The sequence below is a fragment of the Aedes aegypti genome, chromosome 2, assembly GCF_002204515.2.
Source record: "Aedes aegypti strain LVP_AGWG chromosome 2, AaegL5.0 Primary Assembly, whole genome shotgun sequence".
Classification (NCBI taxonomy): Eukaryota; Metazoa; Arthropoda; class Insecta; order Diptera; family Culicidae; genus Aedes; species Aedes aegypti.
In genome coordinates, this window is record NC_035108.1 from 443,854,214 (window position 1) to 443,877,956 (window position 23,743).

At 38.3% G+C, this 23,743-nt stretch overlaps 1 protein-coding gene across 2 annotated transcripts in view; it reads right to left on the bottom strand.

Moving 5' to 3' along the window:
- LOC5572370 (nitric oxide synthase) overlaps positions 1 to 23,743 on the bottom strand; it is a 445,274-nt gene that overhangs the window by 245,126 nt on the left and 176,405 nt on the right. Inside the window, exons 2-4 of one of the 2 annotated variants that reach the window (XM_021847903.1) lie at positions 17,811 to 18,012; positions 17,268 to 17,592; positions 16,580 to 17,132 (exon numbers count right to left, since the gene is read on the bottom strand). In XM_021847903.1, coding sequence (XP_021703595.1) covers positions 16,580 to 17,132; positions 17,268 to 17,407 — 693 coding nt within the window. In that variant the 5' untranslated portion in view covers positions 17,408 to 17,592; positions 17,811 to 18,012. Of the gene's footprint in view, positions 1 to 16,579; positions 17,133 to 17,267; positions 18,013 to 23,743 lie in introns of both variants that reach the window. The other variant, XM_021847904.1, reaches the window with a different exon arrangement.

Genomic DNA, 23,743 nt, shown 5'->3' on the forward strand with positions numbered 1-23,743 from the left:
TAGTGCATAATATTGCATCATAACATGAATGAGTGATTACATACGACTCATAAAAATGATGTACCGTACAAAAACTACGTAACAGAAACTCAAAGCTTTGGTTTAAAGCTTTTTATTTTTTTATACGTCCGTATTTGAAATAGATTGGGAATCACATTTAATGTTTTAAATATCATATAGCAAAGTTTACGAAACAGTATAATTTTTGGGGAGCGCTTTAAAATTACGTCAATCATTTAGGGGAGTGGGGTTGTACGAAAGTGTGACAGTGAATGCACTATGGGCTTGGTAAAAAGCGTGATAGTGAGCATAGGATTTAGATAGACTTAAAACAATGGATGTAATATTTGAGTGTCCCCTTGCTTTGATAATTTGCCAATACCATGTTGACGCGATAGTCCATTTTGTTGTTCTACAATGTATGCTGGTTCAATATCTGCTGTAATATTTATGAAGTTGGACAACTGGAGCTGAAAACCTTTACTTACTATTTGCGTCTGAGCTGCAGAGTTTTAAATGCCATACTATTGATGTATGCAGCCCATCCTAGTCTTCTTCTTCTTGGCATTACGTCCTCACTGGGACAGAGCCTGCTTCTCAGCTTAGTGTTCAATGAGCACTTCCACAGTTATTACTTGAGAGCTTTAATTGCCAAAGTTGCCATTTTCACATTCATCATGTGGCAAGTACGATGATACTCTATGCCCAGGGAAGACAAGGAAATTTCCATTACAAAAAGACCCTGGACCGACCGGGAATCGAACCCAGATACCTTCAGCATGGCTTTGCTTTGTAGCCGCGGACTCTAACCATTCGGCTAAGGAAGGCTCCTGCTGGTTCTATGAAATACTTTAAACTATTAAGCAATGTATGAGGTTCTGGAGTCTAGATTATCCGCTCATATAAAAAATATCGTCTCGTTCCTTTTACCTTGCAAAGTAACTAGTTGTAGCCATCAAAGAAGTTTAGGTTCAATTCCCGCTGCAGTATTTTTTTCGTCAGGAACGTATTATGATTGTGCCATTTGGCGTTGCATGCTAGTCCGTTGATTCATATGGTGATTTGTTTAAAGGCCATAATCGTACATAATGCTTTTCAGGAAACTTTCCACTGTAGGATTGACAGCCAAAAGTGTCCATGCAGCCGAAACGAAAGGGAAAACAAAACATATAAGTATGGTCGAGCTTTACAGTTTCCTTTGTAATCTAACGGTCACAACGATTGCCTGCTGATCGCTGTCTTATGGATTGTTAGAAGCATTGTCAGTGTCTTTATTTTCAAATCTAATAGTTTCCAAATACCATTAAGTCACCAGACACCGTGCGGCCTCAATTCACCGTGCACATATACAAATTCCTACAGAATATTCATACAATATTCACAAATTATTCTCTTTTCGGCAAAATAAAAAAAACTGATAAAATAAAACTGATGAAATGCTTTAGTTTTTGTAACAAAGCATTTTGAACAACCTAGTTATTGTAGTCAAAATCATGTGTATTCTGTTTGATGATGAGATTTTTCAACACTCTTAGTAAAAACGCCAAAAATTCCAATTTTTCATTTTAACGATAGATTATGAAATTTTTTTTTTAATTTCAACAAGTTTTCACTGTGGATACTATTAGAAAAATGTATTTCATCGTATGAGCAATGAGATTTTATGCATATTAGATTTTTTTTATTGTGTTTCAATCGAAACCCAAATGCACGGTGAATGGATCCTTTCCAATATATATGGTTCCTATTACCGTGCATTAGTGTAAAAGGCATGAAATTATTCGGTAATATTAGATTTATTGTTATGTCGTCATTAAACTACTTCATATTTAGTTTTTAAGTGAATATGGAATGGTTTGGACAATACAGTCAAACCTCCTATAACGATTTAAAAAAATAATTATTTAGCCATTTTTTAATTGTTTATGGTTTTTATTGTAAATGAAGATTTGAATACTCTTAAAAATTAGTGCGCACACTACTAGCAACATAGTTGATCCATCAACAAGAAACGTTGTTACAAAATTAAATCATGACGAAAACTATACGCACGGTGAATGGTGCACTAGTGTGCACAGTAAATGGTGACATAGAACGGTACGAGGCAACCTTAACATGATATTTTCAAACATATTTTTTGATTAAATTTTTGTTATGCACCACTAGTTTTAGATTTTTTCCTGAATTATTATATAATTGCACGCTGCGTTGTGGTACTCTAGTACGCTTCAAATTATTTGGAAAAGTTATATAATTTTTTGAAGTGTAAATTTTTCTTAAATGCACGGTGAATGGTAGCTTGCCATATCTTTTTTATTTATTGATAAAATCGAAATCGGTTTTCTGTGCATCGTTCAATCATTATTATACTATGCTATGAAAATATAAGATCTTATAAAATGCTTTTGGTTGATGAGCTAAATAGGTTTTCCAAAAACTCCTAAGAAAAGCTGTTCGTCAAAGTTTAACATTATTTTTTGCAAAACAAAAATCCTAATTTTTATGAACAAATTGTATGTTTGTATCCTTTACTATTCTACTAAAGGTATAGCTTTAAAAAAATCAATTATATTCCACCATTCTCTGACATTAGGTAACTTTAGTGATTAACCCATTTATGGCCAAATTTGCTGATACACCATCCTTTCACTTCCAGCAAAAGAGAAAAGTAAAAAGCGTGTTCAAAACTAGTTTGGTTTACTAAAGAAACTATATTTGTACAAACGAGAGCTAAATCGTGCGTTTAAATCGCAGTCTTAAGTACGAATTTTACTATATATGGTAGTTTTACTAAAAAGCTTCATACTTTTTAAATCGTGCACGCATATTTATCGATCTACAGCAAATTGTAAATAGTTTTCTTCAAATATTTCAATTGGTAATCTCAGAATAACATATTATGAATGTTGCCAATTTTGATGATTGTCAATGTACTTCGAAAGGTGTTCTAAGAATAAAGTAATTGTGTATCTATTGTTCTTTAAATGCGACGTGGGGACTAGATAAGTAACTTTATGAAGGCGTAAGTTATTTTTCATATTAATACTATATTAGGACTTCCGTCAGGACAAACTTTTAACCAAAAAATTCTACTCATATCAGTTTCCTTCAAATTTTAAATAGTTTTCTCTTAAAAATATAGAGGAAAATGATTTTATTATATCTGTAAAATTGTTGTTCCAAAAATAGCTTGATTTTTTCCATCAGGCTTCTGATTGATGAAGCTTTCGAAGAACAATCCTTTTTTGAAAATAAAAAATATAAATTGTCGAATTTTCCAGCCGATTTCTAACAATCATTGATTTTGATAACCTCCAAAAATCGACCGTTCTAATCGTTGTGCCATATTCGTGTGATATTTAATTATTTTGGAGAATTTTTACTATCACAACATTGTTTAATATTAGTCGAACGATGTGCAGAAAACCGCTTGAAATTTAATTGAAAAATTAAAAAGATACAGCATGCACAAGTTGTCCACTTTATAAAAATTTTTTTTTTTTTTTTTATATCTTTATTAGAGTGTATTTTAACGCACGAGGGCTAGTTCTACACTTCACTTTATAAAATGAACAGTCCTTAAATCCAATTCATGCTTTAATATGGTTTTTGAAAATCCTTTTTAAACAAATTTATATATTCCCTGTAATATGTGAGCTATCCGTCAAAGATCTTTCAGTCTTACACACTACTAAAAACTAATATTACAATGACGTAAATTCCATTTTAAGCAAATATACTCGATGAAAAAAATAAAATAAAGTAAATTTGATTTTGGGAGCCAGATAGCCATAACGGTAAACGCGCATATAATCAGCAAGACCATGCCAGCCGGTCGAGGATTTTTCCGCAAAGGAAATTTTCTCGACATCCCTGGGCGTAGTGTATGATCGTACCTGTCACACGATAAACCCATGCAAAATAGGTTGATTGACAAAGAGAGCTGTCAGTTAATATCTGTGGAAGTGCTCATGAGAAGTTGAGAAGCAGGCTTCTGTATCGTCAGAAAAAAAAGGAGAAGAAATTTGATGGTAATTATTTGCACTTAAAAATGCGTCATTCTTGTTGATTAAATTCTAAGCTGTCGGGCAAATATGACGTAAATTTACATGGGTTTTAGGGAAGCTGCTGAATATTTTGACGTTTCCATTTAAGTTTCAGGAATGAAATAAATGATTCCAGTTATTTAAAGTAAATCAGTTCCGTGTTACCAACCTTTACAAAAATAATGCTTAAGCATCATTTGATGGAGAGCTCTGCGATTGCAAAAGTTGTAGGTAAAGTGAGTGAAAGAGGTTGGAGGGGGTCTCTAAAAAATAACTTAATTTTCGAGTCTAGTACACGACTTTGATAACGTCCTTATAGTGTAGGTTGAATTATGCGTATCTGTCAAAGGATACAAACTCTTGGTAAATTAAATGGTATAGTATTAATTTAGGTGTTGATTTATTCATTGGTATGCCACCAAACAATTTGAAGGTTATTTATTTTCAATTTTGATTTTTATTCCATAATTATTTTTTAGATAAAATTCCAAATAATTTTTGAGGATGTAAACAAACATAGCAAAACCAAGACGGTTTGATTGAGACAATTAGTTTTCAAGTTATTCACACATGTATGTTTATCCATTTTTATATGACGTGGACTAGTTCTTGAATAATCTCGATAAACGTCATCGTCACGTTATGCTTTGAATCTTAGAAATAATATGAAGTATTTTTATCTCTCGTGTTTTCGTTCCATTTATAAAAAAAATCATATAAATTAAAGTATATTATTCATTGGGATCGCAGTAGCCGTAACGATCGGACGTGCGCTTACTCGCTCTGGCAGTGATTTGACAGCAGATTTTTTCGTGGTAAAGTAAATTGCCGTGTCGTGCAGGAAAAAAAGTGGTGGCAGCTGGAATTGTAGGAATTTTCAAGTTTTTAATTTTTTTTTTTTGGTTTTTAAAAATTAGGTTTTATTTGTCAAGTTCGTTTACAGCTATATACATTTAATTGTTCAAATCTAACAAGAAGTTCAAAGCATCAACATCAATCCTATCGTTACTCTCATTAACATGGCAGATGTATTTCACTAAAAGCTCCAAGATATCGATACGTTTCGTTTTGTTTATTCCTATCAGTGTAGGTCTCGCAAGTTCGTCGAATATGAATCGTCTCCAACCATTCATGAGCCCTGCTAATCTTCGCTGAAGCACCGTCCAGGCCGGGGCGACGCGAGTGCAGTCACACAGTTTGTGCCGGAGCGTTTCTATGTGGTTCCCACAGTGTTCGCAATTTTCGTCCCCCACTCGCTGCATCGCAAACAGTAGCTTTCGGTGCTCAAGTTTCTCGTTCACAAACAGGTACAGTTTCGTTCGCTCCTGCGACGAGAGCTGCTTCATGTTGATATTTCGCCACGCACGTGGCCAGTCGGTCGCTGGACTGTTACGCTCCACCTTGGGCACCTCTGTTTGTTGCACGAAGAACTTGTGGATTTGATCGGCGGAGGGGTGTTGTTGGATTTGGTGGGGAATTTGGGATAAATGTGATAGGATTAATTTGATATCAGGATGATCTATGGGAATTGCTGGACGGGGATTCTCGCGGTGAAGAAAGGATCTATAGTAGGGAAGGGAATCGATCTCTTGCATATGCCTGTTGATTGCCAAAGACTTGCACTTCAATGCTGGCAAATGAAGATTCAAGCCTCCGTGCTCTTTGTCGCGGGCCAACTGCATCATTGGCACGCGAGCGATGATTCCTCTCCATAAGAATTTGCCCATTGTGGCGGTGATTTTCGCCGTGTGTACACCCAAAGGAGGCAGCACTGACGAAAGGTACCATATCTTTGACGTGCCAAAGGTGTTAAGCATGATTACCTTCTGATGCACTGTTAAGGTGCGAAGTGACTGCAACCACATTTGCTGCGAGAATTTTCCCACCAGCGTGTTCCAGTTGAGGGTCGTCATTAGCCGTATAGAATTTGCGAAGACAACACCCAAAATTTTGACTGTGTTGACAGTTTGCAGCCAATGGGTATTGATTTCGTTGCCTTCGCAAACCCCAACGTTGATCGCAACCGTCTTCCGCAAATTTAATTTCGCACCGGCGGCAATCCCGAAACAGGTGAAAATTTCATTGAGCGCCTCGATTTGCGCCTCTGACGTCACGATGACGCTGATGTCGTCCGCATACGCAACGAGAAGATCATTACCACACGCTTCCTCCAGTTTGCGCACCAGTGGGTGAAGGTACAGCACGAAGAGGTGCATGGAGAGAGGGTCCCCTGTCGGACCGAGCGCTGGATTTCGAGCGGGCGAGAAAGATGCCCATTGGCGAGTAGCCGAGAAGCAGAGCGGCTGGCGATGCGAGAAAGAAGAGCGATGAGTTCTTGGTTGAACCCGAGAGATCGCATGGTCTCAAAGAGAAAGGAGTGCCGGACTCGATCGAACGCATTTTCCAAATCAAAGCTTATGAGCTTACCGGCGCGTCGGTGATGACGGAGACTGGCGATACGATCTTTGAGGGCGAGTGTTGCTTGGAAGATGTTGCGCTCTGAGTTCGAACATTTCTGTCCGTCGCTCAAAACGCCGTGCGCTCTCATCACACCCTCTAGCCTGTTTTTGAGTATGCGGGATAGCAACTTATAGTCACTGTTGAGCAGCGATATGGGTCGGTAGGACCGAGCTGTGTTGTCGCCTCCTTTCTTCCTCACCAACACGATGATTCCCTCCACGAATGCGGGGGGAATATTGCCGGTGAGTGCTTCGTTCAGCAAGAGGTTCAATTCTCGATGGATGACGTCGAACGTTCTGAGATAAAACTCTCGTGGGATGCCATCGCTGCCCGGGGATTTCTTCGGGGCGCTTGTTTTGATAGCAGACAAAATTTCTGCTGATGTTATCTCCTCCATACATGCTTCGTTCACCGGATCGTTCGGTGGGATTGCGCGCTCGCTGGCAAAACCGTTATCGTTGTTGTTTGGTGCTTCCTCTGAGTAGAGCTGGGAGAAGAAGTCAAACAAATTTGCTTGGATCGCTTGGGGCTCGTTGATGATGTCATTTTCACCCCGGTGGAGCTCGGTGATGATGGTCTTTTTTCTTCGCCTTTCCCCCAACTGGAAGATCGACAGAGGTTCTCCCGCCACGTACGTTTCATTAATGCGCATAAACATGTGGGAAAAATTTCTCTGCAGCGCCAACATTTCCCCTTTTAGCCGGTTTATCGTGGGCAACATTTCAGGGTGCTGGTAATACCCATCGTACGCTAGCTGTAGTTCAGCATACAGTCGATGGTGCTGATTGTGGAATTCATCGAAAAATTCTCGAGACTTCCACCTAAAAAAACTTTTAATTTTCGGCTTTGCGTACGTGATCCACCACTCAATCCATGACGCATAATTTCTACGCTGCCGGGTCCAATATTGCCACTTATACTGGAACTCTGCAACGTTTTCGTCAGTCAGAAGATGAGGTCGCAAAGACCAGAAACCGCGCCCAGGCTCATGGCCGAGCTGGGGGAGGCATAGTCGAACGGTTAGCGCTTTGTGGTCCGTAAACGAACACACGTGAGTGTGCGCAGTTCGCAAATTTTCTCGTAGTCCATTGCTGACGTAAACGCGATCGAGCCGCGATTGCGCGTTTCGGCAGACGTAGGTGAAACCAGGGTCACGTGAGCGCAGTTTTTCCCACACATCATGCAGCTGTAGCTGTTGCACGGCTGTCTTAAGAGCAGGGCTTGCGTTAGGGCTAGTCGAGTCGCATGCGCGCAATACGCAATTAAAATCGCCAACGAGAATGACGTGTGCGGTACGATGACGGAGGTAATAGGCGAGAGTTCCATTAAGGAACTCCTCCCGAGCAGCACGTTGCGCAGAACCGGAGGGAGCGTAGATGTTACAGATGGTTGTGTCTTGCACTCGCAGCGCAAGTAGTCGGCTATCCAAACTCTTCTCGACGTGAGAGACTTGGATGTGTTCCTTCACCGCAACGGTCGTACCTCTTCTCGCGTGGTCTACATTGGTATATACGACGAAGCCAGGCAAGGAGAGCTGGTCGTTTTCCACCTCTTGCAGACACACAATATCGAGGCTTTGGCTGCTGATGAAGTTACGTAGCGCGGTGAGTTTCGTGGGATTGGTGATCGTGCCGATGTTGATGGACGAGATGTTATAGGACGAGAGAGCCATTTATGGGTGATAGTCTTCATCCTGCTCGTCGTCACCATCTTCCCGACGGGGCTTTTTGCCGGGTGGTCGGCCTCGCGCGCTTCGTCTGCTATTCGTGGAAGTGGAAGAATCGTCGGTTACGTTGCCATTGCCGCTCTTGCTCTGCGATCGCATCGCATTCGTCGGCTTTTTGAAGCAGTCAACCAAAACAATGTTGGCTTTTGGTGACTCTTCGACATGAGGTGCTCGGAGCGACGACGACGATCCATGCCCGCGTTGGGTTTGCGGGCGGGGGGACGTTATCAAATCGAACCTAGCATCGGATTTAGAAGTCGAGGCAGGCTGTTCGGGCTGGCTCGAAGACTTCGGAAGCTCGGGAAAGGCATCCGACGTTGCTGTTGGGAGAACGGGAGGTTTCGGCCCGATCGGTTTTGCGCTTGCTGGTTTCGTGCCAGCTGTTTTTTTCGGCGGTGGTCGTGTTGATCCAGTTTGTTTCGTTACGTTGGCATAGCTCTTTTGCACCAGCAGTTTCTTGTTTTGGACACAAGAAATGCCAGTGTGTGCCTGCTCTTTGCAGTATTTGCACGACTGCAGCTGCCCTTTGTAGACAATAAATGCCTGCTGCCCGTCAATGGTGACCCACGAGTCAATATTTTTTTGTACCAACATACGGGCCGACCATATGCCGAGTGGTATACCAGCAAACTCGTAGCCCTCTCCCCACGTTAGCTCTCGGATGGAGATTACTTCGCCGAACGCACACAAGAACTCGACGATCTTCTCTTCGGAAACATTTTCGGGCAGATCGTGAATCTTCACTTCCACACTACCATCTTCCATGGTGATACGAAGCTTGTGCTTCTTCCCGTTTAACTCCACTTCATGACGGGCATCATGTTCATCCACTATTTTTTGTGCAAGCGTCAGGTCGCTGACCTTGACGAATGCACATTGTTCGCCCTTGTGACACTGTAGTCTTTCGACGTCTTCTTTCTTCAGCCCAAGCACTGAACGGCAGAATCCGTGCACTTTTTCGAAAGACGGCTTTACTGGGAAGCACGAATAGTCTATTCGAAAAGTGTTTTCCCGCCTCATCGCGACCATACCCGCGACGCGGCACAACACAAAAATATCGATTGAACGATCTGAAAAAAGTGCTTCACTAATGAGGAGCGCAATCGTAAACACGCCTGTGCGTCTCAGAAGCTGAGCGATAACTAGGTCGTCGGTTTGCTGGCTGGCACATCTTTCATTGTTCAATAGCAGATAAGTGTTTTTCATTGTTCCTTATATTATTAGCGGTATCTAAAAGCCTTAAACTCCACCCTTCTTGTTTTATCCATTATATTGTTATTATTTTTTCTTTCATTAGTTTCTGTTTTACCATTTCGTTTTATTCAAAGTTTTTTTTTTAAACTCTTTTCAATAAAGTCAGAAGGGATGTTTTCGTCGAGAGACGGTAACATCCCTACTGACACATTTCCGCAGCAAGAAATTGCCTGCGGTAATGTTGATATGACCTCTCATACTGGAACTATATCTAAACACGGATCAAGCCTAACACAACCATCTAAGGAAACATCCATTCAACAGTCTCACTCTAAACAGTGTGATGTTGAGAATGAGAACGTTCATTTTTCACAACAACCGAGAATACGACAATATGTAGATGATCCGAACCGCGAACGTTGGGTGGTTTTCATTCGGCGTGTTAACAAAAAGATAAGAGTGAAACAAGTTACCAGTGATCTGATTAAACATTATCCTTCAGTGATTTTTATTACTGAAGTCAATCGTGATAAACTTAGGGTAGTTTTCACAAACTATAAAGAGGCCAATGCTGTTGTCAATGATGATCGCTTTCGTCTAGAATACCGTGTATATGTTCCAGCAAGAGTTGTAGAAATCGATGGTGTAGTTACCAGTGACAGTGACCTGTCTCCAAATGATTTTAAGGAAGCTGTGGGTGTGTTCAAAAACCCAAATATACCCCCAGTAAAAATTATAGATTGTCAACAACTGAAGAAGGTAATTAAAAATGGATCTAACTCACAGTATGTACCATAAGGCTCATTTCGAATTACTTTTGAAGGTTCTGCACTTCCACACTATGTTACCATGAACAAAATCTTACGTTTACGTGTTCGATTGTATGTTCCAAAGGTTATGAGTTGCACAAATTGTAAACAGCTTGGACATACAAAAAGCTTTTGTTCAAATAAAGCAAAATGTCTCAAGTGTGAGGGCCAACATGAAGAAGATGCTTGCCAGAAAAATGTAGAGAAATGTGTTTTGTGCGGTCTAGATCCTCATGATAAAAAAGATTGCCCTAAATTTCAAAATTACTCATCAAAGCTAAAGTACTCTGTCAAGGAACGTTCTAAGAGATCCTATGCGGAATTGGTAAAAAAAACCTTAGTTTCAAATATGTTTTTGGAACTATCAGATTCTGATGATGACTCTGATTCAGATACTGAATATGATTCCTTACCATCGCAGAAGGGTAAAAGAGGTAGAAAGCATATTCCCTCCTCTGTTATGTCAAAGAACAAGCAAAAAGTAGCTAGGATTGAGAAAGTTCATACTCCAGAAAAATACAATCTTGTTCCTCGAGATTCTGTTGAATTCAACAGAAGCTTCCCATTACTTTCTGGTAATGCTCATTGTGATACATCCTCAACTGAACCAAAATTTCAATCACAGAAAGAAAATACTATGTTCACTGGTTTTTTGAAACTTTCAACTATTATTCAGTGGGTTTTGGATATTTCAAAAGCACCAAAACCTATTCAAGATTTATTGTTTGGATGTATACCGATTGTTGCCGCTGGCTGCACTGCTTCAAACTAGCCAACAACGGACTCCTTTCGGCTGAACCGCAAAATAGATCTGTCAAACGAATGGGGTGGCAGTTCTATGACACGTAACGATGACTCATGATATTTGGTATCGTGAATGGATTGAGATTGTTCGTTTCCACATCAAGTGCATCTTAAGTTTTGAATCTTAATATAAATATTATTTTTCCCCTTTGAGAACTGTGAAATCCTCTTTGAAGTTCCATTAAATGTAAGACCAAATGAATTTAAAACCTCAAATTTATAAAACCTAATTAAAACCTATTCTAGTTGCCATATTCTAAAAAGGGGTTAAAACCTAATATAGTGAATTCGTTAAAACAATATACTATTCCTAAAAGTAAGGTATTATAACATGCAACTAGATATCCATATAGATTATCATAAAATCCTTATGATTACAGTCGAATTCAGATTAGCTGAATCGGGTCGAGCAGGATTAGTTTGCAAAGAACAAACACCGAAAGTGTGAGTAATATTTAATGTAACCTGAAAACACCCAATTACCTATTAAATATATTTACAGTTTAAAGCTGTACTACAGCACAAATCGTGTGTTTTGCGCCGCTAAGAACCCGGTGTCTGGAACCTATCTCTGCTCCCCGGTAACACCGATGATAGCTAACTTTGGTAAACAGATGACTATTCAGTGGCCCATTTTATCATTGATTGATTTCGATGGCTAGATACGCAAATCAATTGACTGATCACGTTTCAGTATTACAATGGAATTGTAGGAGTGTTATGGCTAATATCAACTCATTGAATTTATTAATATCAGAAACTTACTGTGACATTTTTGCGTTATGTGAAACATGGTTGATTCCTGAATTGATTGTGATTTTAATTGTCATAGTACTGCATGGGGTTCTGACCACGATGAGAAAAGAGCGATGCCAATCCATGACATGTTAGATTGTTACAATTTATGTATTCTGAATACAGGAAATGTAACAAGAATTGCAGGTCCACAAAAAAAAAAATGCTGTTTTAGATTTATCATTCTGTTCATCTTCAATGGTTTATGATTGTTCATGGAAAGTAATTGACAATCCGCATGGAAGTGATCATCTACCAATAGTTATTTCAATTCATAATGATAATCAAAGAATGAGGGAATATGTGAACATTGAATATGATTTAACTAAAAACATTGACTGGAAAAAATATAGTTCGATAATTTCAGAGGCTCTTGAAAATCTGGTAGATTTATGTTTAGAGGATGAATATGATTTTATTGTGAAATTAAATATAGATAGTGCCATAAAAGCTCAAAATAAACCGATTCCAAATAAAAAAATAGTAAATCGCATACCAAATCCATGGTGGGATAAAGAATGCAATACTGTTGTAAAAGAAAAATCTGCTGCTTTTAAAGTTTATCGAAAAGTGCGTTCGAGACAATCTTATGAGAAATATATTTCACTTGAACGTAAGTTTAAAAATTTAGTGAGAGCAAAGAAAAAATCCTATTGGAGAAAGTTTGTCGGAGAATTATCACATGAGACCTCTATGACTGCTCTTTGGAAAGCTGCTAAAAATATGAGAAATAAATCTTCAGTTAATGAAGATAAAGAGTATTCACATGAATGGATCAAAAAGTTTGCTAAAAAAATTTGCCCAGATATTGTTTCAGAAAACCAAATTTGTTTTGATACTTCTGAGGATAGTGTACCAATGTTCACAATGATTGAGTTTTCATTAGCTCTTCTATCAGGGAGGAACAATTCTCCAGGGAAAGATGGTATAAAATTTGATCTATTAAAACATCTTCCAGATGTAGCTAAAAAAAGATTATTGAATTTATTAATTTGGTTCCTAGACCATAATGTTATTCCAAATGATTGGAGAAAAGTCAAGGTAATTGCGGTCCAAAAGCCGGGTAATCCACCTTCTGATCACAACTCTTATCGTCCCATTTCTATGTTGTCATGTATACGAAAATTAATGGAAAAAATGATTCTGAACCGTTTAGACAATTGGGCTGAATCCAATAAGTTGATTTCAGAAACACAATTTGGTTTTCGTAAAGGGACTACCGATTATCTTGGTTTGTTGACAACTGAAATTGATATAGCGTTTGGTAGTAAACAACAAATGACCTCTGTATTTCTAGATATAAAAGGGGCCTTTGATTCAGTTTCCCTTGACATTCTTACTCAAAAATTGCATAGGAAAGGACTTTCTCCAAAACTCAATAATTTTGTGAATAATTTATTAAGGGAAAAGCACATGTATTTTTCTAGTGGCCCAATCTCAGAATTCCGATTAAGTTATATGGGTTTGCCTCAGGGCTCTTGCCTGAGTCCACTTCTGTATAACATATATGTGAGTGAGATTGATAATTGCTTGGCTGAAGGATGTACTCTTGGACAATTAGCTGATGTTTGTGTTATTTCTGTAATAGGTAAAGATAGAGAAGATATGCAAGCTCCGCTTCAAACTACATTAGATAGTTTGTCTTCATGGGCAACTGATTTAGGAATCGAATTTTCACCAGAAAAGACTGAAATGGTTGTTTTTTCTAAAAAACATCATCCAGCAAAATTTGAACTACAGCTATCGGGGAAAAAAATTAATCAATCTTTATCCTACAAATACTTGGGTATTTGGTTAGATTCCAAGTGTACATGGAAAAAACATGTTCAATACATAAAATCTAAGTGTGAGTAATGAATAAATTTTATCAGGTCCATTACTGGAAGTTGGTGGGGAGCTCATCCAGAAGATTTAATTAGGTTGTACAAGACAACGGTACGATCTGTGATAGAGTATGGAAGTTTTTGCTTTTATCCAGCTGCACGTACACATATCCTTGTTTTAGAAAGGATTCAGTATCGATGTCTTCGTTTAGCATTGGGATCTATGAATTCTACGCATACTAAAAGTTTAGAAGTCCTAGCGGGTGTTCCTCCTTTAATGATTAGGTTCTATGAGCTTGGGAGTCGGTTTCTAATTCGCAGTGAAATCATGAATCCTATTATCATTGCAAACTTTGAAAAACTTCTGCAATTAATGGTACAGTCCAGACGAATGCCACTTTATTATTGGCACATGTCTGAAGATATTTCACCTGATATAATCGATTCTGAACAGCTCAATATGAATTTCCTTCAGTTAAACAACGATAAAGTTACATATAATACCTTTAATATTTTCATCGAAATATGGAAGACTTTCTTCTGACAAATGTTTTTACACTGATGGCTCTAGCATAGATAATAGTGTAGGTTACTGTGTTTTCAATGAAAACGTTTCTACATATCATCAGCTTAAGAATCCATGTTCAGTATTTGTTGCGGAGTTGGCAGCGATATATAATGCTTTAATTATCATCCTTAATTTATCGGTTGGCAGCTATTACATATTTTCCGACAGTCTTAGCTCTATTGAAGCTTTAAAATCAATAAAACCACAAAATGCAACATATTTTATTATTGAAATAAGAAAACTATTGAATACATTAACAATGCGCTCTTTCAGCATCACTTTCATATGGATACCATCGCATTGCCTCATCAATGGTAATGAAAAGGCAGATATTTTAGCCAAAAAAGGTGCCATAGTAGGTGAAATTTTTGAAAGAAAAATTGATTTTAGGGAGTTTTTTCAAACATGTCGTCGGAAAGCAATTGCTGAATGGCAAAGATCTTGAGATGAAGGATCTATGGGACGTTACTTATACGGTCTTGCACCAAAAATATCAAAAAAATCATGGTTTAAAGATTATAATCTGACTAGGGACTTTATTAAGGTTATTTCTAGACTAATGTCGAATCATCATAGATGTAAGGCTCACCTTAAGCGTATTGGTTTAAGTGATACTAATCATTGTGACTGTGGTGAAGGATTTGAAGATATAGAACACGTTGTTTGGGTTTGTTCTAAATATGAAGTAAAAAGACAAGAATTGATTGATTCCCTTCCTGTTTTATGGAAACCACCCAACGCAACAGTCCGCGATGCTCTGTTTTCTCGCAATCCCAATTTCCTAAATCCTATATATAAATTTCTAAAAGCTATAGACTTTCCTATCTAATTATTGTCTTTAACAGTGAATTACTATTACCTGCGACTTGAGTGATTGACGGATGTCTTAAGCCACATATCAAACCGATTCCGTTTCCTCAAATTTTCCTCAAGCCACCATTTTGAACTGCACGACGCCTCCAATAATACCATTGAGCTGATCATCACCATCTCATCTGAGCAACTTCACAAATCCATTGAGAAGATGGAGTGACAAGAGAACCGTCCTACGATGCATCCCAAGCCCCGAGTTTAGAACTTATAACTTGTCGTGAAAGTATGACAAGATGTAGAAGCTAAACAAAATTATTACAAACATTGTATATAACGTTATTGAATCGGCCCCTAATACTTTATGGTAAGGGCCTAAATAAAGATAGGTTTGAGGGTTTTATGCCTATAGGAGAAGAGATTTTTTTTTCACTCCTACAGGCTTTTCCTCATTCCAAAAAAAAAAGTATATTATTTTTGTTTTTTTAAATTTTAATGTACATTAAAAAAAATATTTCTGAATTTTTGGGTCACCCTATCCCACGAAAGAGCACCCTAATGACGAAATAAAAAATACGGGTCCAAAATTTTTTAAAAAGGCATAACTGGAACAATATTCTAAAAAAATAAAAAAAATATGTTTTTTTTTCGAACATTGACCGCTTTGGGGACGGACCAGCACAATTGTGCTGGTCTGAATTTGACCTTTAAAAGTTCATGGAGTGATTGAATAGCCAAAATAAAGAATGTTTTGTTCTACGAGATGATGAGTTTATAAGGCATATTTTGAAATAATCACTTAAATATGGTCCGTCCCGAAAGGGATATAATATTGAAATGATTCGTTATCAGAGGTGTCGACATGTTTTATGAACAGTCTTCATCTATATAAATAAAATAATTTAAAAAATTGAGGTTACATTAATATCATAAATCTGAATCCAAATTGTGAAGCTTTTGAATCCTTCCTACTAACATGAGCCTCTTCCCGTGACAGCCATAAAGATGCAGCGCTTTACTCAGCTTTTAGTAATAATGGATGTCACACTAACAATCCTTCCCTTCACGATTACCGTAAGGACATGGCCGACGCCGTTATTAACTTTTTAATGTTTGAAACTCTCGCAAGCTACTCCCTGGCACCGTCCGTTGATTCCTTGTGCAATTTTGATTATTCTGGTCCATCACGGAGTAGCAACTACGAATTGTGCGGTCATCAATACCCACGCTCTTGTAAATGAATATTATTTAAAATTGTAGTTAGACAAAATTGGACCGAAAAAGCGGGCTTCGAGAAGGTTCGTCCACTTTCGTTCAATTTTGATTCGAACAAATGTTCGCGGACCGTTAATCATGAGCTAAACCACCATAGGCATTATGATAGACGATCTAAAAGCATTGGAAAAATCACACTCTTGCGTGAAGATGGTCCTCGCTTTTGTGGCAGAATATTTATCGAAAGCCATTCCATCACCCTCCATGCTTGAATGTGGATTGCATACAGGGATGCATAGGCATAGGTTAGCCAGTTGATAGATACTTACATCAGTGGCCCGCCCGTGCAGCGTGTCGTACGACTCAGCCTTGGTAGTGATGCTCTTCAGTTTGATCGGTTTCACCACGGTTGGCATCTTGCCTGTGCCCTCGTGCACCATCAGCATCTCGCCGTCCGCTCCCAGGATGCGAATGTCATGCGAGGATTTCCGGTGTATTCGCAGCGATTGGGGCGATAGTTCACGGAAGCCACCCCCACCCGGTCTGATGGCATCTCCATTGGAGTTACTGCTGCTTCCCCCTCCTCCCCCCGGGTGATTATGCTGACTGTGCACCGAGATGCTGCATCGTTTACGAGAAGGGTCATACTTGCTGTGTCCCGTCGTACTCATCGTCGCTCCTTCCGTTAGCGTGTTATTAGATTTACTCTGCTGATTATTGGCCACTTGATCGGTGACGCTGGTCGGGGTAATTTTCGAGCCCATCATCGTCTTGACCCCGTCGACACGAGGTTCGTGGAACATTGTCGATCCATCAACCACCGATCCGTTGTTATCCGGCGATTGTATGCTCGTCACGCTGTTGTTGTTGTTATTGTTTGTACTGTGGAAGAGATAGACGGGGAAATGGGTTTAAGTGTTTTTCAACCTTCTACATACTGTTTTCAAATATCGATTGAGAACCTCTGCTATATAGTACTTTTACACCACGGCGCGGCGCAACACACGACTCACTTACCCCGTACTGATGTTGTTGTTGAAGCCATTACCGATGTGATTGGTGACGCTTCCGTTACCCGCATTGCTCCGCTGGCCTTTGCTCATCAGCGAGCCCATTTTCAGATGCTCCAACATCGAATTCAAGTGCTGTGACATCATTTTGTAGCACCTTCGTCGATCATTCACATCAATGTGCACTCACTGCAGCACACCTCTTCAGTTTGGAGTGCCAATAAAATCCTTCCCGTCTCCCCAGTCGTGCGCTTCCAAATTTACACTACGCAGTTGATTTCACTTCACTGTCTATCAGTGATGGCACATATACATATTTTTCTGCAATTATACTATTTTTTCATTGATACTCACACAAAGTTCTGTATGCACAGGTATTCATGACGAATTTCTGAAAATCATACAGATTGTATGCATATATCTTTTGTCAAAATTATTCGTACAGACGATAACAAATTTTTAACCTCAAAATACAGATTCAAATATGGCAACACTGCTGTCTACCGAGAAACGGCACGCCACGGATGCAGGTGCACATAAGAACACTCACTCACGCGCGATGAGATCCTTGTTTTTTGCTTTCAATCAGCGCAACGACTCACTTCAATCACTTTTAATTACTACCGATGACACTTTCAATTGGTTCCGCTTCCGTCGTCGGCAGGATACAACGCAGAATGGCTTGACGATGTGGCGATATGATGGGCAATCAGTTTGTGCGACGTGTTGCACTTCCGCTTGAGGCAGTTGATCTGGAAATAAATTGAATAACAGGAAAGGTAAATAGTTGCGGTGTTATAGCAATATTATTTTAAAAAACACATATATAACCTAGAGGCGACATTTTAATGGTAATCAAAGGCTTTTTATCTCTTTTTATGAAGTATAAAATATATGGAAACTGCGAAAAAACCTTTTTTAGTTTATGTAAATTAAAAAAAGGTTCCTGAGGCAAGTGACAATCGGGACCTTCCGTCATAGCTCACTTAGAAATAGTTTTTCAAGGGGGTGTTCCTCTATAAACTTAATGATACAATGATACGACATGTATTTAATTCAAAAATGTTTGTTATTTTTAACGACGTGTGCTCCATATAACAGTGATCTTGCATAATAAATTGGGTCTAGAGTGTCTATCCCGGAACATCCCGGAACAAAAAAAAACGGGAATCCCGAAATGTTCGTAGAATCTGATGAAATCCACTAAACTTCCACTAAACGTTTTCATGAAAAAATCAATTTACTGAGTAAGAAACACATATTTTTCTTTGCCTAGTTCCAAAGTTATAATGCTTTTCTTTTCAACATTAGCCGTTTTTATAAGCCTATGCTGATGTTGTGGAGGATTATTGGTGCTGTGAAACTAGCAACACTGACTTGAGAGAGTAGATATTTTAATTGTTTTGAAAAGAGGAAAGATGTCAGTTGGAAGGTGAATGCTTTGCAGACTCGTGAATTGTACACTAGAATGTAAGTAATTATAGGATTAAACGAAATAATTGGAAATTTTAATAAACGCTTTAAACAGCCTTGAAGCTGCTCAACAAATGACTGCTGTCAATAGGTGATCATTCGCGGCAAAGTAATATCCCCATCCCAAGGCGTAGGCGTAGGCCCCATCCAATCCCCATAGGCGATTAGAATCATTGAAGATTGTTGGGATGGGGATATTATTTACTTTGGTGCGAATGATCACCTATTGACAGCATTCATTTGTTGAGCAGCTTCAAGATTTCAAACTTAAGCTACGTTTTCAGATTTCGACATCCTGTTCTAATACCTGTTGCTGATGTGTGCCATCCACACCACGAAACATTCAACTGGTTCGTCTTATAAGCAGAGAACTTATACAAATTTCTACACTTGCGTTGGGGATTCTTCGTTCAACCATGGCAATCAACTGATAACATCCTGTAGTGCGATTCATCTATGACAGCATCCGAGCTAACGAAGCCTTTGGCTCTTTTCAGGGCCACCAAATGTATATAAGAGAGTTAACAGAGTAATATTTCCGACTTTATTTATCACATTGCCAAGCAATGAATAATATTACTCTCAAACCATAAGATCAACAAAGCGATGACTGAAGCTTTCATTATAATCCTCGAATAACTTCTTTAATATTCTTTAATTAGAATTACTTAGATTTTGCTTCAACATGCTGAACAAGCCTCAATCACTATTGTTCTTTCCAATGCTACCATATATTTCATGGAAAGTTACTAATATAATTTCGATAGTGAAATTTCACATTTTCATAGATGACGAATTCAACGGATAAAGATAATGTATATTTGGGACATGATTAAACGTACACTTGGCTGCAAATCGTTATATGTATAAATATTTACGAAAGTTTCGAGCACTGAAAACAGTATGAAGTCAAAACGAGCAACAAGAACGACATCAAATTCAGTTAAATTAACCATCATGGTCCTACGTCACCAGTTCGTACAACCCCATAGGGATGCACACTAATTTTTTTTTTTTTAGAATTTCTACTCCAAGGTTGTTGCAAAAAAGGTAGTCTCCTAAAAGAGTGAAATATTTACATCGAATTTAAGGGTAACGAAAAATGGCCTTGCATTTTTTCCTTGTTTTAGTCATCAGATCGTACAATATTGTATTTAAATGAATTTTAATATTAATAAGATAAATGTTTGTTGAATAGTCAAGTTTGGAGGTCAAAGTCCCGACTTCTAGTGCACCAATGACCTTGAACATTACCAGACATAATATTAATTTTACTTAGCTAAAATTTCACAGTTTTATACATATTTTTTTAGCTATCGTATTTTTTTCTATATACAAATATTTGAAAAACAAAACAGTTTTACTGAAAAATGTTATTCTACTAATTACATATATGATTTTATATATTGCTTTAGTCTGTTCATTTAAGAATTCTCGATTACTTTTTCAAATCGACGTAAGTAACTTTCATATGGTTTTGAGAAAGTTAATTAAGAAGAATCACAACCTTTTTCCTAGAACTGTTTTAAAATGTATCCCCTTTTTGACATTTTTTTACCGTTTATATCGCTTAAATTTTGCATGCAATCAACTTGCGTTAAAACACTAGGTAGTTCCTATCATTTCCCACAAAAAATGTATGACAAAATGATAAGCCGTTTCAATCAGTTACTTACGACGTTTTTGTACCAGTGTAAAATCGAATCAAGTAGTGTTTTTTTTATTCGTAGTTAAGTCACTTTGTCTCTCATACAATGGAGCGGCGAAAGTAGGGTTTTGGAGCATCTTGCTGGGTAGTGCTTCGTGAAGCCCAAGCAGGACAGTTCGGTTTTGCGTCGTCCGATTGATTTTGCTGACGGATTCGCGCGTTTTCGTTGCCGGAGAATTTTTTTTCCCCCTGTTTTGGAGCGTCTTGCTGGGTAGTGCTTCGTGAAGCCCAAGCAGGACAGTTCGGTTTTGCGTCGTCTGATTGATTTTGCTGACGGATTCGCGCGTGTTTTCGTCGCCGGAGATTTTTTTTCCCCTGTTTTGGAGCGTCTTGCTGGGTACGTATTTGGGAAGGCCCAAGCAAGACGGTTTTTTTTTTTTAAACAAACTATGTATGGTTCGTCACTACAAGTGTCGACATTATTCCTGTTTCATATAAGTTAAAATATATACATGTAATTTTCAGTTTTCGTCATTAATAGAAACGTCTTTTGAATTGTTCGACATTATAGATGTTGACGTATTTTTTCCAAAAACTTCTCGAGACAAAAATACAAAACTAGCTTTAAATGCAAGTCGTATATTTCCCCCTTGTCCACGGATCGCATCACCGACCAGAGGTGACTCCCAGATCTTTTCCTCCCTCACTAATAAACACCCTTCCCGTGGTGATTGTGGAGATGCAGAGGTATTCTCGGTCTCTAGAAGCAACAATCATTACACCCTAACATTCCTTCCCCATCCCAACTGACTGTAAGGATTTGGCCGGCGCCGTTATTGATCAATAATAATAGATCTTCTAAAATTGCACTTCGAGAGTAAGCGGAAACTCCCATCCCTTATTCATTTGGATCGTAGTGCAATTCTTACCAGTTCCGATCAATCACGGAGTAGCAACCATTGACATGTACCGTCAGTCTATGCTATGCTATGCTATGCTATGCATACAATGGAGCGGCGAAAGTAGCGGTTAGGTTGCGAAAGTGGAGAATCTTACTTTCGTTGTTTTGTAAATCCGGAAATTAAACGTTCTACAAGTGAAAAATCGAGCTGGTTTAGAGCGGAACGTGTAGAATTTCGTCTGCGAAACACGTAGGATTGATAAAGTAAGTTTGTGAATTTTTCTGATTTGAGTCTGTTTGAATAAGTCTTCGAGAATTATTGCTTATTCAAAATGTTGACATTTTTCTCTAAATCTCTAAAAGTTTTGTGATAACTCAAAAGTTTGGTTATGAAATGCTGATGATTTCCAACTGAGCAAATTTTAAGTTGTTTACAAGCTGCGGTAAAAATTTCAGATCAAACGAAGCGTTAAAAGAATGGATCCCAATTATCATTTTGTAAGTTAAAACGGCCAATGCGTAAATATTGAATCAAAGACAATATAAAGACCTCCATGTCCCTTACTGTTGCCCAAAATTTCATGGCACATAAGGTAACAGAGCAGAATCTAGAATGCCATGAAAAGTGTACTGCTTTCTGTCAAACTTGGGTAGCTTTTGCACTACGGAGGGACCAAATGCAGTACTGCACATATGTAAGAGAAAAATATCATGCAAATTCCTTGCAATGTTCCAGACCTTAATTTATTTATTTTTCTTAATCAACAATGAGTGTAGTACATGACCATACAAATCTAACATAGATCTCGATAACATTCCCCCAAGTTTTTTACATCTTTCTTTTCTATGATAAGCAGCGGAAGAAGAGGGTAAAACATCTAGAGTAAAGAACAATTACTTAGAAACTTACATTTTTAGAATTAAAAATAAATGGTTGGTGGCTTGAACGCTTTTGGTGTTTGTAATTTAATAGTATTCTAGATGCTTATTTCTGAGATTCAGAAGGTTTTGAACACAACAAAACTTCTCTATATCAGTTTCTTTATTTTCCGGCAACGCAGTCTTTATTAAAGTAAAACGAGGTGCTTATTTGCCCGACGTTTCGACACGGGTATTGTGTCTTCTTCAGGGGGTACTGTAATATAATTATTATACTATTTGTGTTATAAAATCTTTGTCGTTGCAACTTACAATATAGTTTTCGTTCTTTGTACTATTTTTTGTTGAACTATAACTGTCTGGTGTTGGTTTTTTTGGTACATACTAAAAGTTAAGGGTCGTTAAGTTTAAAAAGTTTTGGATGAAATGTAACTATTAAATCTTACGCTACGAAAATCACTTCCTTTTTTGTGCACAACTTGTACTGACAATGGCGCAATTTTTCTTTAAGATATTCAGTGTGCGATGTGCCCTATTGGCGTTATTGATTCCCTCTCATCTATGGGGCGGTCCATTTATTACGTAAGGGTTTATGGGGGAGGGGGGGTCTGAGATTTCTTACGCGCCATACAATTTATTTTTAAGTTTCATACAAAAAATCTTTCTATGGGGGGAGGGTGGTTGAAAAACCCCCAAAAATGTCTTACGTAATAAATGGACAGCCCCTATGCTACTTTCTCTCCTACTTTGGTCGTGTTCATTTCTACTCATATTTTTGTCTCGTTTATTTTTACTTTTAATGTCGTGCAACAATGCTGCCACACCATTTTGCTAACACATTCCCAAAGAAAGCCAAAATAACGCCAAAAGCCAATAATTAGCGGAAAATGTTCATGTTTGCAATTTGAAGCGTGTCGGGCTTTTGTTGCCAAATGTTTTGATTCAGGTGCACTGCAAGGCTTACTATGCTGGCGAATCAACGGTGTTGACATAACATTAAACAAATTATACGAGCGAGGCAGATCATTTTAGACGAAATTAACGTCAATATCCTGCACTGTGAATTCCAGTGAGGCAAACAATGTTTTATTCGCCTACTCTTCTCCACATTTTCCTGTACTCTAGATGAAAATTACTTTTTGTTCTAAGATGGCTATTTGTTCTGTGAAGGTATTATACTCCGAAAAATGACATTCGGTAGTGACGTCATCGCGAACTCGAACTAGTTCAAAAGAAAGCAAGGCCTGCTCTCGTTTACTATCCTCAAGGCCTCATGCTCGACGATAGGAATGATGACACATGTTTTGATGGAAAATCGTTGTTGCCTACCTTGTTGTGTCTATCGTGATCAAAATGCTCCGAGTATGCCTGAGAATGTACACGGAGCCGCAAATCAACCCAACTTTGACTTCTTTCGACGCAATTCGGCTCTTCCGTGGAATAACCCAAATTTGGGTTAACTGATATATACCTATCATTAGGTTGTTTCCATTTGACAGCGGCAAAACAAATAACTCAGTGCAAAAAAAAATCTAACCAGCGTTAGCTTTCAAAGTCTCCGTGATGGGTTAAAACAACTTAA